General features: G+C 43.8%; 2 protein-coding genes across 2 annotated transcripts in view; both read left to right on the top strand.

Annotated features, from left to right (window-relative positions):
* The first annotated feature begins 200 nt into the window (after positions 1-200).
* Positions 201-7,649, top strand: LOC106587622 (F-box only protein 22). Its single transcript, XM_014176187.2, has 7 exons — positions 201-431; positions 980-1,112; positions 1,744-1,831; positions 2,574-2,672; positions 3,819-3,971; positions 4,471-4,636; positions 5,014-7,649. Exons 1-7 carry the CDS (start codon positions 301-303, stop codon positions 5,405-5,407), a joined length of 1,164 nt encoding a protein of 387 aa, XP_014031662.1. The 5' UTR covers positions 201-300; the 3' UTR covers positions 5,408-7,649.
* Positions 7,650-7,966: 317 nt separating this feature from the next.
* Positions 7,967-17,431, top strand: part of LOC106587632 (transmembrane protein 266) — a 127,509-nt gene continuing 118,044 nt past the window's right edge. Inside the window, exons 1-2 of the mRNA XM_014176200.2 lie at positions 7,967-8,907; positions 10,223-10,365. Of these exons, the coding sequence (XP_014031675.2) occupies positions 10,352-10,365 (14 nt within the window). The 5' untranslated portion in view covers positions 7,967-8,907; positions 10,223-10,351. The remainder of the gene's footprint in view (positions 8,908-10,222; positions 10,366-17,431) is intronic.

Below are 17,431 nucleotides of genomic sequence, written 5' to 3' on the forward strand. Positions count from 1 at the left end.
CAATCCATAAGACTCCTGCACATCTAATCAAATGGCTACCCAGACTATTTGCATTGTAGGTTAAGGGCTTGTAAGTAAGCATTTCACTGTAAGGTGAAATGTTGTTGTATTCGGCGCATGGACAAATAACGTTTGTTTTTATTTAAACATACTAGGCAGATAAAGCGTACTCGCCACTAGGTGGCAGTAATAGTGTATTTTATCCCGAAAACTGCTTTCGATATTTAGCTATGCAATTTGCATTAGTGAAAAGTCAGAAGACAAATCCGTAGCTAGCTGCCAAGATCTTGCGAAGGAAATATGGATGGAAATACAGACTTTTCTGGCATTTCAGATGAATGCACGGCAGAATACATTCTCAGTAATGTGGCAGAAGTAGTGGAGAGAATTTTGACGTTTGTACCAACTAAATCCCTGCTCCAAATTGCGTGGTAAGTGACTAGCTAGCTAGCTAACGTTAGGTAGCTAGCTAGATTAGCCACGGTCCGTGCTATCGGGGAACATTGGGACGTCCCCTCCGGTAAGGGTAGGGTTGTCCCAAGGATTCCGGATAAAATTGACCGATTAGCCATAGTCAGCTAGCTAGCTAACGTTAGCAAGCACAGTGTTTTATCAACAATGGCAATGCACGTTTCAAGTTCTAAACAGGACTGGAACTGAATATATGTAGCTAACTAGCAATCTACACTAAATGTCTCTGTTAGCTGTATACGTTTTGCTTGCAAAAAAGGCGTGCAGTCATGTGAAACTAGCATACGTTAGCTAGCTAGCTAACAAGTATCACAGCAGTATTTTAGTAATAATCTTGTATTACAGATTAGTATTTGACAGCTAAATTAGCTAGCTAAGAAATGCTTGGAATCTAGCTAACGTTAGCTAGTTATCCCCAGACTGGTCGTAGGTATCATGTTTTTTAAACAACTTCCTTGTCATGCCAGGATGAGAGTGAGAGCTGACGACTGTCTTCCTTATTGTGCAGTGTTTGCAGACTGTGGATGAACTGTGCACGGAGAGTACTGAGGGTCCAGCAGAAGTTGACGTGGGTGTCTGCCTCTGGACCGTCCAACTATGACGGCCATGCTCTCTGCCACAGCCTGGCTGAAGAAGTGGAGGTCAGTTTGAATACTGAAAATACACAAGAAATTACAACATGGTCTCTTTCAGGAGAACGTTTATAAATCGTTGATAGAAGTGTCATGAATAGAGCTGACATGATTGCATGCCAGAGAGTAGTATCATGAACAGACTACATAAACATAAATGGTACCGTAGATCTGTCTTTATACTATGAGCTCCGATTGATAACGAGCAGAAGTAGTTCCAGTTTTTCATCACTGGTTTTATATTTGGGCAAATCAAGATTTCACTGGTGTTAGCATCTTTTCTAAATTTGGAAGGGGAGGGGACATCTGGCCCATAACTTGCAAAGAGTGGATCTCCTCAATCCGGTTCCACTCCTCGTTCTAGCATCTCTTCTATTAACATGCACAGACCCAGAACTTAATCGAGCATCTGACCAATTACGCAAGACTTTAGTTCTGGGTTAACTGAGATTAGCCAGAGGCATGCTTGTTCGACATTATGCATATCTATCTGTATGCTGTTGCAACAGTCCTACAAGTAGGCTAGTAGAACACAGTAAAGTTATAGCCTGGCACCTACAGTGGAAGACAGTCTGTGTGCAGTATGTGGAGTCTGACATTATTGAAAACTGTAGAAACACCTCTCTCTTAATGTTTGCAGAATGTATACCTGCTGCCCAAAACAGTCTTGGTTATGGTGGACAGCGAGACCTTCAGTGGACAAGACTCTTCCTACAAGCAGAAAAAGGGTAAGACGTAACATGTACTACATTTAAATCAAATCAAATGTATTTATATAGCCCTTCTTACATCAGCCGATGTCACAAAGTGCTGTACAGAAATCAAGCCTAAAACCCCAAACAGCAAGCAATGCAGGTGTAGAAGCACGGTGGCTAGGAAAAACTCCCTAGAAAGGCCAAAACCTAGGAAGAAACCTAGAGAGGAACCAGGCTATGAAGGGTGGCCAGTCCTCTTCTGGCTGTGCCGGGTGGAGATTATAACAGAACATGGCCAAGATGAAACAAATGTTCATAAATGACCAGCATGGTCAAATAATAATAATCACAGTAGTTGTCGAGGGTGCAACAAGTCAGCACCTCAGGAGTAAATGTCAGTTGGCTTTTCATAGCCGATCATTGAGAGTATCTCTACCGCTCCTGCTGTCTCTAGAGAGATGAAAACAGCAGGTCTGGGACAGGTAGCACGTCCAGTGAACAGGTCAGGGTTCCATAGCCGCAGGCAGAACAGTTGTGCTTTACTACTCTGTAGAGCTGTCACTCTGTAGTAAAACACACTAATAATCCTGGGCCGAGAAGTAAAAAGTACTGTGGCCTCTTATCTACTAGCTAACTTCCATTTAGTTTGTTACTAAACACGTGTTAAGTTATTAAAAGTTGTAGGCTAAGTTGTGAAACTTGCTGCTTATATTAGAGACCCAGTCAGTAACAATCTAAATGTAAGGCATGTTCTAACCTGTATCCCCTCTTGCAGCACGCAAGACCCACCACAGTCCAGACTCAGTGGAGGAACTGAACAGGCTGTTCCCCAATGGATGTGACATCATGGCCATCGCCACTCCTGGTGTTGTTTGTAAGAACCACAGTATTTTCATATTTCCCTTCCTAATACCTAATGACCAGAACACTGTGTGGTAACTATTTCATGTGTTATAATATGTTATAACACATAATTTTCCTACAACACTAACCACTGATAGCTAGCTCATGTGCCATAATTCATGACACAGGCTGCTGCCAGTGCATGACATTCAGGTCCTTTCCTCTTTGATGCGTGTTGTGCATTCTCATCTACCAGAGTTTGTGAATGTTAACCAGCTCACTTAAGCGTATCACAGAGGAATGGGTCACCTGTCAACAGGGGATGGTCCACATTAATCTCCCCCTGCCTTATTAGCATAGGGTGCTCTGCTTTGGAGCTGGGAAGAGATGCATGGCGACTAGATATGTCGATAGATGGCCTAGTATTCCAGGACTGACAACAGGATCTGTGCTCTGTATTCCTCTATATAATCACTAAGCTGGAGAGAAGTGACACTCCATCAACCAAGTATGCAGATAGTGTCTTCCCCCGTGAACTGGAAATCTAGCTACGTTATATTGATTTGTTATGTGTTAAATAGTGTTATGTCACATAGATTGAGTGCTTAGAGAACCAGAGAAGTGGAACGCCATGCAATATGTTAAAATGCAATTACTGTTAGCTAGCTAACTACTTTAGTTAGCTAGCTAACAGTAATAACAGCTAACAGGGTCTGTGCATGTTAATAGAAGAGATGCTAGAACGAGGAGTGGAACCGGATTGAGGAGATCCACTCTTTGCAAGTTATGGGCCAGATGTCCCCTCCCCTTCCAAATTTAGAAAAGATGCTAACACCAGTGAAATCTTGATTTGCCCAAATATAAAACCAGTGATGAAAAACTGGAACTACTTCTGCTCGTTATCAATCGGAGCTCATAGTATAAAGACAGATCTACGGTACCATTTATGTTTATGTAGTCTGTTCATGATACTACTCTCTGGCAAATGTACATCATACATGTGATACATTTACCAGTATAAGGAAAAGGACATTGGTTGACAGTATGATTTGTCCTTTTGCCTTTTCCCACAGTAACCCTGAAGAAGACATTTGCTAAAATGTAGATTTTTTTTTAAGCAAACTTCCAATGTCCTCCCAAGAGTTGCTGCTGAGTCTCTTTTCATCTTCCCCCACAGTAACTCCCAGTGGCTCCCACTCGGGTCCACCGAAGGAGTTCCAAGAAGGAGAAGCTGGCTACGCTATCATGTTCCCTAGGATGGAGGGAGTGGACATCCGCCCCTTTCACTTCTGCAAACGCACCATCTCACAGTCACACCTGGAGGAAGCAGGTTGGTGTGACCGACTGGGAGTTGAAGTTATGATGACCAGTTCAGAAATATACCTTTCTCCGCTCTCCCACATAGGGGTACCACAGTCAACCATTAAGCTGCTCAGTGGGGCGACAGCGTAGCCTAGTGGTTAGAGCGTTGGACTAGTAACCGAAAGGTTGCTTGTTCGAATCCCCGTTGTGCCCCTGAACAAGGCAGTTAGCCCACTGTTCCTAGGCCGTCATGGAAAATAAGAATTTGTTCTTAACCGACTTGCCTAGTTAAATAAAGGTACAAATTAAATAAAACAAAGTGCAGGTCTTGTTCTAGCCCAATACAAACTCTGCAATGTAAAGTTGATACTAGGTTTACTATGTGAGTGATAAATACCAATATTACAGAAAAGAGATGGCAACAAACATTTCTACAGTATGCTAAACACATCCTTGGCTCTAGCCAACCGTCCACCATAATATGATTCTATCTCTGACCCCTCTCTGTTGTCGTCCTGTCCCCTCAGGGCTGGTGAATAACCCTGATCTGCGTGTGGTGCTGCTCTTTGGCTATGAAGCCTACAAACCCGGAGCAAACCGCTTCCTTAACCAGGTCCTGGAGCCTTTGGCACGCAGCAAGGCTCTCATCGCTGGGGGCCATGTGGAGAATGTCTTCTCCCCTGAAAGAGAGTGGTGAGTACCTGAGTGATCTGTAACATGTACTGTTCTTTTCAATGCTGAGAAAGGTCAGGAGTTCTCAAACAGGGGTCTGGGGTCTTATTTATTGCGACCTCCTAGTAATCTACCAAGCGGCAAAACATATATTTTTTAAGGTAGTGGGGGTCCTCAGCTGGACGCTCATCATATTCAGAGGGCCTCGACATGAAAAGTTTGGGAATCCCTACTCTTACTATGCAGCTGTGACTTTGTTTTTGTCTGTCCTGCCGTCGTTCTCTGTAACTGTTGCTGGGGCTCGTGCGGTGGTGTAGGTCTGGCCCTGAGTGGTCCCGGGGTTAGGGTTTAGCTTAGAGTATTACTATACAGTTATGTGACAGTGTCTTTCTCCGTAGCTGTGGCCGGGGGTCGTACGGCGTGGTGGGTCTGGCTCTGAGCGGTCCAAGGATCCAGGGGGCCAGTGTTCTCCTGGAGCAGGACGTGAGCAGCCCCAAGGCAGCTGAGGCCACCATACGGAGACTGAAAGCAGCCAACCTCCCAGAGAGGAACACCCTGGGCTTCATGTTTGCCTGCGTGGGCCGCGGACACAACTATTACAACAACCAACGTAACGTGGAGGCTGACACCTTCCGCAAGGTGTTCCCCAACATCCCACTGTTTGGCTTCTTTGGTAACGGGGAGATCGGGTGTGATCGTATCGTGAAGGAGGACTATACTCTGTGTGACACGGATACGGACAGTCTGCAGCATGGATACACCACTGTTATGACCCTAGTTCACCTTGGCTGAGGAGTCCATGGTCATATTTACATTCAAACTACAGTTTGTTTTGTTCACTTTAGGTTCCTATTGATTAGGTACAAAACGGAAGAAGCAGAGGGGTACTATCTTAACTGGTCCAATAAGAAACACCAGTTTTACGTTGCAAAATGTTTTGAAACGGTGTGCCCTAATGAATACAAACCTGGTGTCTAGTTCAGAAGACTCTGCACGTAACAATAAGGATCAACAACATTTTGGTTGTAGAATCTTGTTATCTCTCAGCCATGGTGGTATGTGATGCTGTTTGAAGTGGATTACAACATGTAGATGTCTTTTTGTTGTGTTCAACTTTTCCCAATGTAAAGTTTTAACTTTGTCAATTTTGGGGGGGAAATGCAATGTTTTATCTGCTGCAATAGAGGCAAATACTTACTTGATCATGCATTGATCAGTTTGAAACTTGAATAGGAAAGATTGCTGATATGTTAGTGAGTTTAACAAGGTGCTGATGGGAATCAGAGAAGAAAATACTGTCCATTCATCTCAGTCCTCTGTTACAAAATTATACAGTGGACTTCCCCATGTAAAACACATATATATTATCCTGAATTACTCACCAAATGTTATGCACATATTCAAAACATATAACTCAAACTAACTAATAATCTTGACCAGATGGTTTCTTACATCTTATAGTGAAAAGTCACTGACACTTCATGTCCAATTAACAAATATAATTGTTATTAATTATTATAAATAATTGTTGAGATTACCGATCAGGCACTTTTTAGTTAAGAAGATAAGGAAAGTAACATGTTTTGAACCTTTGAGAAAAATTCAGTTTGTTTTGATTTCAATGTTTTCTCCTGTATGTGCTTTGACACATGCCCCTCTTTTAGTGTTAGATATGGAGAAACCCTTTTTGAAATGCAATTAAATCCTGGCCTATTCCTACTACCTTTATAAGACTATTTCACACACTGGGCAATTCCACGATAATAGAGTGAGGCTGAGACTCAGATTTTTCACTTGAAATTACATGTCAAACAGAAAGCAATGATTGCAAAGTTAAACAAACCATACAACTCTATGCATAAGGATTACTTTTATAAAGACATTTACTTGAAGAACAGAACAGTGAACAGTGGGGCGGCAGGTAGCCTAGTGGTTAGAGCGTTGGGCCAGTATCTGAAAGGTTGCTAGATTGAATCCCCGAGCTGACAAGGTAAAAATCTGTTGTTCTGCCCCTGAACAAGGCAGTTCCTAGGCTGTTCCTAGGCCGTCATTGTAAATAAGAATTTGTTCTTAACTGACTTGCCTAGTTAAATTTAAAAAAGCAAAGTTTGGTAACAGAATGAGGGTTTGTGCTGTCATTCTGTTATTGTGGAATTGCCTCACTAGCTTCTATTTACTGAAATGGATTCTGTGGTTTAGACAATCTTTCTCTCTGTTGTGTCGTTCTTCATACTATCTTGTAAGGTCATATTTGTTGCTTCATTGGAACTGATGGTTTTAAATGGTGTGTTATTTTACGTGTTCCACTCCCAAACAGGGTATTCCCTCCATTATATGATTGTGTGATAAACATACCATGTACAAACAGTTTTGTAGTTGGGATTCTGTACAATATTCTGCTTCATTCATTTAATTTACGAATATATTATAATTCTGAAGACATTCCTGATGACAGTATTTGTTTTGTTTATGAAGGTATGAACACATGAGAAATGTTTAGGAAGTTCAAAACAGTTCTTTGGAGATGAATGTGCAATTTTACCAACCTATATGTTTGGCTAAATGGTTTTGATTGCTTCTGTTATTTTATTTAGAATAAGCCATTTTAAGGTATAACTTTTCAGTATAGTATACAAGTTATTCTCCTGATACTCTAATGGGGGAAATGTAAGATCACTGTTCATAGTTTTGTGACCTAACTTTTCCCAAATAATACTGTACACTCAGCAGAGGTTTTCATCTGGATAACAAACTTTTTTTTTAATAGCAGACATATTTTAGGAACATGCATCTTTGTCACCTTATACACTTTCATTATGTTCATTAGACAACACAGTTCCGTATGTCACCTAATGTTACCACACAACCATTCTGTGTAGAGCTAATGGGATTATTTTTAAATGGTTCTTTAAATCGTTTTCTCTGGCTTTAATATGATGAGCAAAATGTTTAAGGTTACAAGCACTTTTCAACTATGTGTGCCAAATATGTTTGATTTATTTCAAATTCAATAAATGACTGCCATTGAAATGTCTCCTCTCTCTGGCTTTCTCTGTCTCTAACTCCTGCACAAGAGTCACAACGTGGACTTCAGGTTTAGGTGTCCTGATTTATCAGAATGGAGAAAAAATGTGCATCTAATTATTTTCAGAACATCTTCCAATATCATATTCTACAACCAATGTACTTATATTAACATTTAAATGAAAGAATAACAGAATAGTAAAACCTGCAATTTATGTATATGTTTTGTTATATAACAGGCCTAATTGTTCAGAATTGCTCTATCATAGACTACAATTATTTCATTTCGACCATTTCCGAAAGCCTAACCTTGACAAGCAGGCGTGTTTGATAAAAGGCTGCGAAGACGCTATGAGATTGATTGATGTGCGCTCTAACCATCGACTGGCTATTCCTGGTGAATGACAAACTGTTAAGCCAATTGGTAGAAAGATCATTTATATTCCCATAGTATCTTGAATTTACGAAACGATAAAAAAAACGTCAAGCCTATGGACATGGAGAAAGGCAGCTCGGGCATAAAGCTATAGGCCTACAAATCAAGTGAGGTGACTGAACCTCAGTTTTCATTCGGTTATCAGGATTTGGAACTAGAATCCACAGAGAGCAAACATGAGTCGTGACCGAAGCAAGCAATGACAATGTTATAGCTTCGATACTGCCACTATTCGGCATGAAAATAAACGGCAATGTTTTTGACGTTGTTTCGCGGGGATTATGCTACTATTCTCGGTTTTGAAAGGGAGAGAGCCAGGCATCACAGCGTGGCACTAGAGAAACCGGAGGTTAATCACGTTTTCAGCACCTAGACAGCTCCTTGTGGAAGAGGAGGTCTATATTCGGCAGCAAGGAGTCCCTTCTGCGATCGCGGGGGAAGCCCTCAACCCTCACTAGCAAATTTGGAGCGGTGTAGCCAACACTACACACACAACGTTCCGACCTTTCTTCCTCCACTCTCCAGTGATGCTGTTAGCTGGTTATTCGGTGGTCAGTCTGAGACACTTAATATGATCTTGCTGAACGACGATGGTGCTTGCATTTCGGCTCCAGTCTTTTCGTTTTGCACAGGAATCTAAGCAGCAGCAGCAGCAGCAGCAGCAGGGGTGCTTGTCCAATGTAAACGTGTTAAGGAAGGCAGCAGCCTACACATCGCCACGAGCCTGGAGCACGAGCCTCACTCACGCTGATCATCACAGAGGGAGACATTATCACGAGCACGCGGCCAACGGGAGGCTCGATTAGACTGTCAACAATGTAAATCAAGACAGGTAGGAAGGTTCTGCTTTGGTTCAACTGAATAATAGATTAGTTGTACATTGCCGGGGCACTCCCTCCGTGTAGCCTACAACGGGGACCACCCCCGCTTTACACACAAGGATACTATAGTCTCTCGAGTCTCTGCTTCTATATTCAGGTACTACAGCGACTAAGTATAGTCCTAACCTGGATTCATGCTTGGCTTAGTCCGTTTCAATTACAATTTCCAGTAGGGTTACATTATTATTAGTTCCTGAACAGGGAGGGAAACATTTGCATGTCAAGCTACTTGTCAGTTTGGTTTTGACGTGGATATGGGGCTGAGTTGTGCTTTGAATTTGATGCAATGCTACAGAAAAGCCTTGTAAAATGAAGTAAGTTATGAAGTAAGGGGGCCGTTAGCCTACTTTACTATTCAATGAACTGTGTGAGACCCAGGGCATGTTCCAAATGGCCTACATAGGCTCACTTAAATATAGTGCACTATATAGTAAGTAGATTAGAGGCGAGATGGATCTGAACTGATTGGCTCCTGTAGTTTATTAAGGTCAGGCAGAGATCAGTGGACAGACCTCTACTTGATATTTTGTGCTGATCAGGCAAAGCACAGTCTATGAACTCTCACCATTCAAACACCATGGTCGAAAAAAGGGTATTCAAGAGAATTTGCTTAACATAACCCTTTATACAGTAAGTTGGGATGTGCTAACAACCTTCAGTTGTTGTAGTCTTTAGTAGAAGTCTCTCAATATACCTTCTCACCAGCACCATCTGAAATGTAATGATGGGCAACACAGAAAGACCTGTAATGTCTCTCACATCTTCTCCATTGAAAGTATTGGTACTGTAGTGTATGTCTTGGGTTTAAAGTGTTATTGAATGACTCATACATAGCCTACCATACTCTCAGGGGATTGCCATAATAATGTGTCACTGTCTGTCATCAATCATATCTAAATAAAGACCAATCACCTGGGTAGGTTTCCACTCATGCATGTCCTGTGTCAAGCGTAATGGATTTTCACAGCAGTAACTCAACAATGGACTCATTCTATGGTGAGAGCAGCACTTCATGAGTATTATTCAGCAGACATGCAGGTGATGTGCTCTTACCATAGACATAGAATGAAACATCTTTTACTTTGAAGAATTGCCGTTGTAGGTTACTCTTCAAGCTACAATTATAGTTCTTCATTGTCTCAGTATCCCCATACTGTTTCTGGTGCCATTATACAATGTTTTACTGAACTCATACATCTTAGTGTAGTACGGATGTAATATGGTTGTAGTACATCAGGTGTAATTGATATTTAATTCAATCCCCAGGTTCAACATGAGTCCAGCAGAGTCTATCTGGTGTGGTGAACTCAGAAGCTAAGAGAGGCATAGTGTGACTGAGAACTGAGTGAAGATCATAGCCTCCTCCTCTTCCTCTCTCCATCACCATTCACCAACATGGCTAACCCTCAGTAAGTACAGTACATTACACCACCCAGTGTGTGTATCTCTTCTCTGTCCCACCCAGAACATGACCTGTGCTCAGTAAGATCTCTCTCCCCAGAACATGACCTGTGCTCAGTAAGATCTCTCTCCCCCAGAACATGACCTGTGCTCAGTAAGATCTCTCTCCCCCCAGAACATGACCTGTGCTCAGTAAGATCTCTCTCTCCCAGAACATGACCTGTGCTCAGTAAGATCTCTCCCCCCAGAACATGATCTGTGCTCAGTAAGATCTCTCTCCCCCAGAACATGACCTGTGCTCAGTAAGATCTCTCTCCCAGAACATGACCTGTGCTCAGTAAGATCTCTCTCCCCCAGAACATGACCTGTGCTCAGTAAGATGTCTCCCCCCAGAACATGACCTGTGCTCAGTAAGATCTCTCTCCCCCCAGAACATGACCTGTGCTCAGTAAGATCTCTCCCCCCAGAACATGATCTGTGCTCAGTAAGATCTCTCCCCCCAGAACATGACCTGTGCTCAGTAAGATCTCTCTCCCCAGAACATGACCTGTGCTCAGTAAGATCTCTCTCCCCAGAACATGACCTGTGCTCAGTAAGATCTCTCCCCCCAAGAACATGACCTGTGCTCAGTAAGATCTCTCTCCCCCCAGAACATGACCTGTGCTCAGTAAGATCTCTCTCTCCCAGAACATGACCTGTGCTCAGTAAGATCTCTCTCTCCCAGAACATGACCTGTGCTCAGTAAGATCTCTCTCCCACCCAGAACATGACCTGTGCTCAGTAAGATCTCTCTCCCCCCAGAACATGACCTGTGCTCAGTAAGATCTCTCCCCCCAGAACATGACCTGTGCTCAGTAAGATCTCTCTCTCCCAGAACATGACCTGTGCTCAGTAAGATCTCTCTCCCCAGAACATGACCTGTGCTCAGTAAGATCTCTCTCCCCCAGAACATGACCTGTGCTCAGTAAGATCTCTCCCCCCAGAACATGACCTGTGCTCAGTAAGATCTCTCTCTCCCAGAACATGACCTGTGCTCAGTAAGATCTCTCTCCCCCCAGAACATGACCTGTGCTCAGTAATATCTCTCTCTCCCAGAACATGACCTGTGCTCAGTAAGATCTCTCTCCCCCCAGAACATGACCTGTGCTCAGTAAGATCTCTCCCCCCAGAACATGACCTGTGCTCAGTAAGATCTCTCTAGCACAGAACATGACCTGTGCTCAGTAAGATCTCTCTAGCACAGAACATGACCTGTGCTCAGTAAGATCTCTCTCCCCCCAGAACATGACCTGTGCTCAGTAAGATCTCTCTCCCCCAGAACATGACCTGTGCTCAGTAAGATCTCTCTCCCCCCAGAACATGACCTGTGCTCAGTAAGATCTCTCTCCCCCAGAACATGACCTGTGCTCAGTAAGATGTCTCCCCCCAGAACATGACCTGTGCTCAGTAAGATCTCTCTCCCCCCAGAACACGATCTGTGCTCAGTAAGATCTCTCTCTCCCAGAACATGACCTGTGCTCAGTAAGATCTCTCTCCCCCCAGAACATGACCTGTGCTCAGTAAGATCTCTCTCCCCCCAGAACATGACCTGTGCTCAGTAAGATGTCTCCCCCCAGAACATGACCTGTGCTCAGTAAGATCTCTCTCCCCCCAGAACATGACCTGTGCTCAGTAAGATGTCTCCCCCAGAACATGACCTGTGCTCAGTAAGATGTTTCCCTCTTTACCAGACTTCTCTGACCACTTTTCCTGAATAATAAATATGGTATTGTACACACAGGCATGCACACACACACACACACACACACACACACACACACACACACACACACACACACACACACACACACACACACACACACACACACACACACACACACACACACACACACACACACAGAGAAAGTGAGAGAGAGAGATAGCGAGAGGGAGAGAGAGACTGAAAGGGAGACAGAGAGGGAGACAGAGACAGAGAGAGGCTGAGAGAGAGGGAGAAAGAGAGAGAGAGAAAGAGAGAGAGAGAAAGAGAGAGAGGGAGAGGGAAAACGACAATGGCCCTGTTACAGACAGAGGCAGAGCTCAATGATATTGCGGAGGGGCACCTCATTGGTCAGCTCATTTGGAATTCTGCAGTCTAGCCACTCTTTCACAAATTCCTCTTACCTTGCCATTTTTTCTTGCTATCCTCAAGTCTTTTGATTGGTTGATTTATTGATGAGTGTGTGTGAGAGAGAATGTGTGTGAGATAGAGAGAGAGCGATAAAGAGATAGAAACAAGATAGTTCAACATTTCCTTGCAGAAACATACCCGACCGACTAATTAACAATTGCTTATGCAGTGATGATCTTGTTTGTGGTTACTCCCAGTTGCATGATCAGTAAGGATGGTGAGAGGCCAGGACAGGTCTGGTCTAATGGAGACGTGTAGTGTAAGGCGAGAGGACCAAGGAGACCGAAGAGGAGGCTTACGTCTTTAGGCTGAACTTGACTGTGGCATCTATAGTTCCTTGAGCTTATTTGGTCTCACTTGACTTAATTATTAGTCTTCAGCAGGCTGTATGTAACTAGCCATGGTCATTATCCAAACGTGTAATAAATGAATAGCCCTCCTTCACTGTTCTCTGTCCGTCAGTGTGACAGCCTGTCAGGGGAGTGGATTTATTCTGTGCCCTGTCGGTCCAATTCTATTCTGTCACTCTGTCTTGCTCAGTCAGTGGTGTAGGGCTGTAGCCTATCTTTGGGCCCAGTTGTTTAAGATTCCGAAGGGTTGTCGTTGCAGGACAGCACCATTCATCTTTCTCTCTGTCGCTGTTTACCCCGTTGTTTATTCAATGCCAACAGTAGGGTGGGGAGGTTGGAGGGCTCTGCCTCTGTTGTTCAGCATGCTGAGGTTGACAAGCACATGGTGTCTGTCTGAGCAGGGTCATATTCCTGTGAGTCTTTTCCAAGCAGAACAGTAACACAGGGATGGATGGATGCTTGGGCCAGCTGATCTATTAGACCTCATCTATTACAGAAGATAACAAGGAATCTGTTAGGAAATCTCCATTACATGCATCTAGCTTTAGTAGCCGGAAAAAAATTGTTGTTGTTGTTGTTGTGAAGAGGGTGCTATTTCATGCTGTAGGTGATTTGCATCTTAGCAAATGTCTGTATTGAAACTGTACTTTATTTCATTCCTGATGATTTTCTGCCTAGAAAATCCTTTCTAGAAGTTATATCGTTTAACATATTACAAGTCTATATCATAATACAGCTTTTCCCATTTCACTGATCCCTTTTCTACACAGACTCTTTAGCTTTGAGCCTCAGGTAACCTCAAACACACTGCAGTTCAGTCCGACTGTAAAGAGCCAAGACCTTTCCTCTGCTGACAGCACAGCAGCTCTCCAGGAGGGTCTCTCATCATCAGTGTGTCTCCCAGTCCTGGTATCTGTAAAGGTCAGATGAGACTGGTCACACTGTGCCTGTCTGAAACATGCTATGCCTACAGCTTCCTGAAACCAGACTCATTTATCATTATGGAGATTTCCTGCATGAAGTCAAGGCTGATGGAGTGTCCCCATAGGCTAGCACATACTGTAATATTAGGAAAGGCATCAAGACAAAGCCTAAGAGGAAGAGGTGAAGGAAGGTTTAGGAAGCAGATTTGTGTGTCTTTGTGGATGGGTTGAATGGAGTGGAGTGAGCATGTACATGGGTCGGATGGAGTGTGCATGTACATGGGTTGTATGGAGTGGAGTGTGCATGTACATGGGTTGTATGGAGTGGAGTGTGCATGTACATGGGTTGGATGGAGTGGAGTGAGCATGTACATGGGTTGGATGGAGTGGAGTGAGCATGTACATGGGTTGGATGGAGTGGAGTGAGCATGTACATGGGTTGGATGGAGTGGAGTGAGCATGTACATGGGTCGGATGGAGTGGAGTGTGCATGTACATGGGTTGGATGGAGTGGAGTGAGCATGTACATGGGTCGGATGGAGTGGAGTGAGCATGTACATGGGTCGGATGGAGTGGAGTGTGCATGTACATGGGTTGGATGGAGTGGAGTGTGCATGTACATGGGTTGGATGGAGTGGAGTGAGCATGTACATGAGTCGGATGGAGTGGAGTGAGCATTGCGGTCGGGTGATAGTGGAAGCCAGGTCATCTGATGCAGCACTCCATCATTCTCCTTCTTGGTCAAATATCCCTTACACAGCCTGGAGGTGTGTTGGGTCATTGTCCTGTTGAAAACAAATGATAAGCGCAAACCCGCATATCGCTGCAGAATGCTGTGGTAGCAATGCTGGTTAAGTGTGCCTTGCATTCTAAATATATCACTGACAGTGTCACCAGCAAAGCACCCCCACACCATCACACCTCCTTCTCCATGCTTCACGGTGGGAACTACACATGCGGAGATCATCCGTTCACCTACTCTGCGTCTCACAAAGACACAGCGTATGGAACCAAAAATCTCAAATTTGGACTCCTCAGACCAAAGGACAGATTTCCACCGGTCTAATGTCCATTGCTCGTGTTTCTTGGCCCAAGCAAGTCTCTTCATCTTATTGGTGTCCTTTAGTAGTGGTTTCTTTGCAGAAATTTGATCATGAATTCGATCATGAAATTCGATCATGGGGCGGCAGGTAGCCTAGTGGTTAGAGCGTTGGACTAGTAAACGAAAGGTTGCAAGATCAAATCCCCGAGCTGACAAGGTAAAAATCTGTCATTCTGCCCCAGAACAAGGCAGTTAACCCACTGTTCCTAGGTTGTCATTGAAAATAAGATTTTGTTTTTAACTGACTTGCCAAGTTAAATAAAGGTAAAATAAAAAATAAATAAAATGAAGGCCTGATAAAATGAAGGTCTCCTCTGAACGGTTGATGTTGAGATGTATCTGTTACTTGAACTCTTTGAAGCATTTATTTGGACTGCAATTTCTGAGGATGGTAACTCTCTAATGAACTTATCCTCTGCAGCAGAGGTAACTCTGGGTCTTTCTTTCCTGTGGTGGTCCTCATGAGAGCCAGTTTCATCATAGAGCTTGATGGTTTTTGCAACTGGACTTAAAAAAAACTTTAAAAGTTCTTGACATTTTTCAGATTGACTGACCTTAACGTCTTAAAGTAATGATGGACTGTCGCTTCTCTTTGCTTACTTGAGCTGTTCTTGCCATAATATGGACTTGGTCATTTTACCAAATAAGGCTATCATCTGTATACCACCCTTATCTTGTCACAACACAAGTGATTGGCTCAAACGCATTAAGAAGGAAAGAAATTCCACAAATTAACTTTTAACAAGGCACACCTGTTAATTGAAATGCATTCCAGGTGACTAACCTCATGAAGCTGCTTGAGAGAATGCCAAGAGTGTGCAGAGCTCTCATCAAGGCAAAGGGTGGCTACTTTGAAGAATCTCAAATATAAAATATATTTTGATTTGTTTAACACTTTTTTGGTTACTACATGATTCCATATTTGTTATTTCATAGTTTTGATGTCTTCACTGTTATTCTATTATGTAGAAAATAGTAAAAAAGAAATAAACAAAAACCCTGGAATGAGTAGATGTGTCCAAACTTTTGACTGATACTGTAAATGGGTTGTATGGAGTGGAGTGAGCATGTACATGGGTTGTATGGAGTGGAGTGAGCATGTACATTGGTTGGATGGAGTGAAGTGAGCATGTACATGGGTTGGATGGAATGGAGTGAGCATGTACATGGGTTGGATGGAGTGGAGTGAGCATGTACATGGGTTGGATGGAGTGGAGTGAGCATGTACATGGGTTGGATGGAGTGAGCATGTACATGGGTTGGATGGAGTGGAGTGAGCATGTACATGGGTTGGAAGGAGTGGAGTGAGCATGTACATTGGTTGGATGGAGTGGAGTGAGCATGTACATGGGTTGGAAGGAGTGGAGTGAGCATGTACATGGTTGGATGGAGTGGAGTGAGCATGTACATGGGTTGGATGGAGTGGAGTGAGCATGTACATGGGTTGGAAGGAGTGGAGTGAGCATGTACATGGGTTGGATGGAGTGGAGTGAGCATGTACATGGGTTGGATGGAGTGGAGTGAGCATGTACATGGGTTGGATGGAGTGGAGTGAGCATGTACATGGGTTGGATGGAGTGGAGTGAGCATGTACATGGGTTGGATGGAGTGGAGTGTGCATGTACATGGGTTGGATGGAGTGGAGTCAGCATGTACATGGGTTGGATGGAGTGGAGTGTGCATGTACATGGGTTAGATGGAGTGGAGTGAGCATGTACATGGGTTGGATGGAGTGGAGTGTGCATGTACATGGGTTGGATGGAGTGGAGTGAGCATGTACATGGGTTGGATGGAGTGCAGTGAGCATGTACATGGGTTGGATGGAGTGGAGTGAGCATGTACATGGGTTGGATGGAGTGCAGTGAGCATGTACATGGGTTGGATGGAGTGGAGTGTGCATGTACATGGGTTGGATGGAGTGGAGTGAGCATGTACATGGGTTGGATGGAGTGCAGTGAGCATGTACATGGGTTGGATGGAGTGGAGTGAGCATGTACATGGGTTGGATGGAGTGGAGTGAGCATGTACATGGGTTGGATGGAGTGGAGTGTGCATGTACATGGGTTGGATGGAGTGGAGTGAGATGTGCATCAAGTGTCTAGAGATGCTGTACACATGGAACACACTGTTAGATATGGTGGAGCCTTGAACACTAACTCATACTGATGGCTAGCTTCTCCAATGTTCTCTACAGCAGCTGGTGGTTACAATCAGACAGCTGCTGCTTTTTACTTGGCCAGGTTGGGTGTGTTTAGCTCTGCAGGGCTTTCCACAACCTGAGTACTTTAAGGTGTGTTGATCACATACTGTAGCCTAGTCCAATCAACCCAAGTACGCTAGAATATGGATTGGTGTTGCTTTTCTGGATTATGAAACCATGGAAGGTTGGTGGCACGTTAATTGGGGAGAACGGGCTTGTGGTAAGGGTTGGAGCGGAATCAGTGGAATGGTATCAAATACATCCAACACATGGTTTCCATTTACTCCGTTCCATCTATTATTATGAGCCGTCCTCCCCTCAGCAGCCTC

Source organism: Salmo salar, chromosome ssa26 (genome assembly GCF_905237065.1).
Source record: "Salmo salar chromosome ssa26, Ssal_v3.1, whole genome shotgun sequence".
Taxonomy (NCBI): Eukaryota; Metazoa; Chordata; class Actinopteri; order Salmoniformes; family Salmonidae; genus Salmo; species Salmo salar.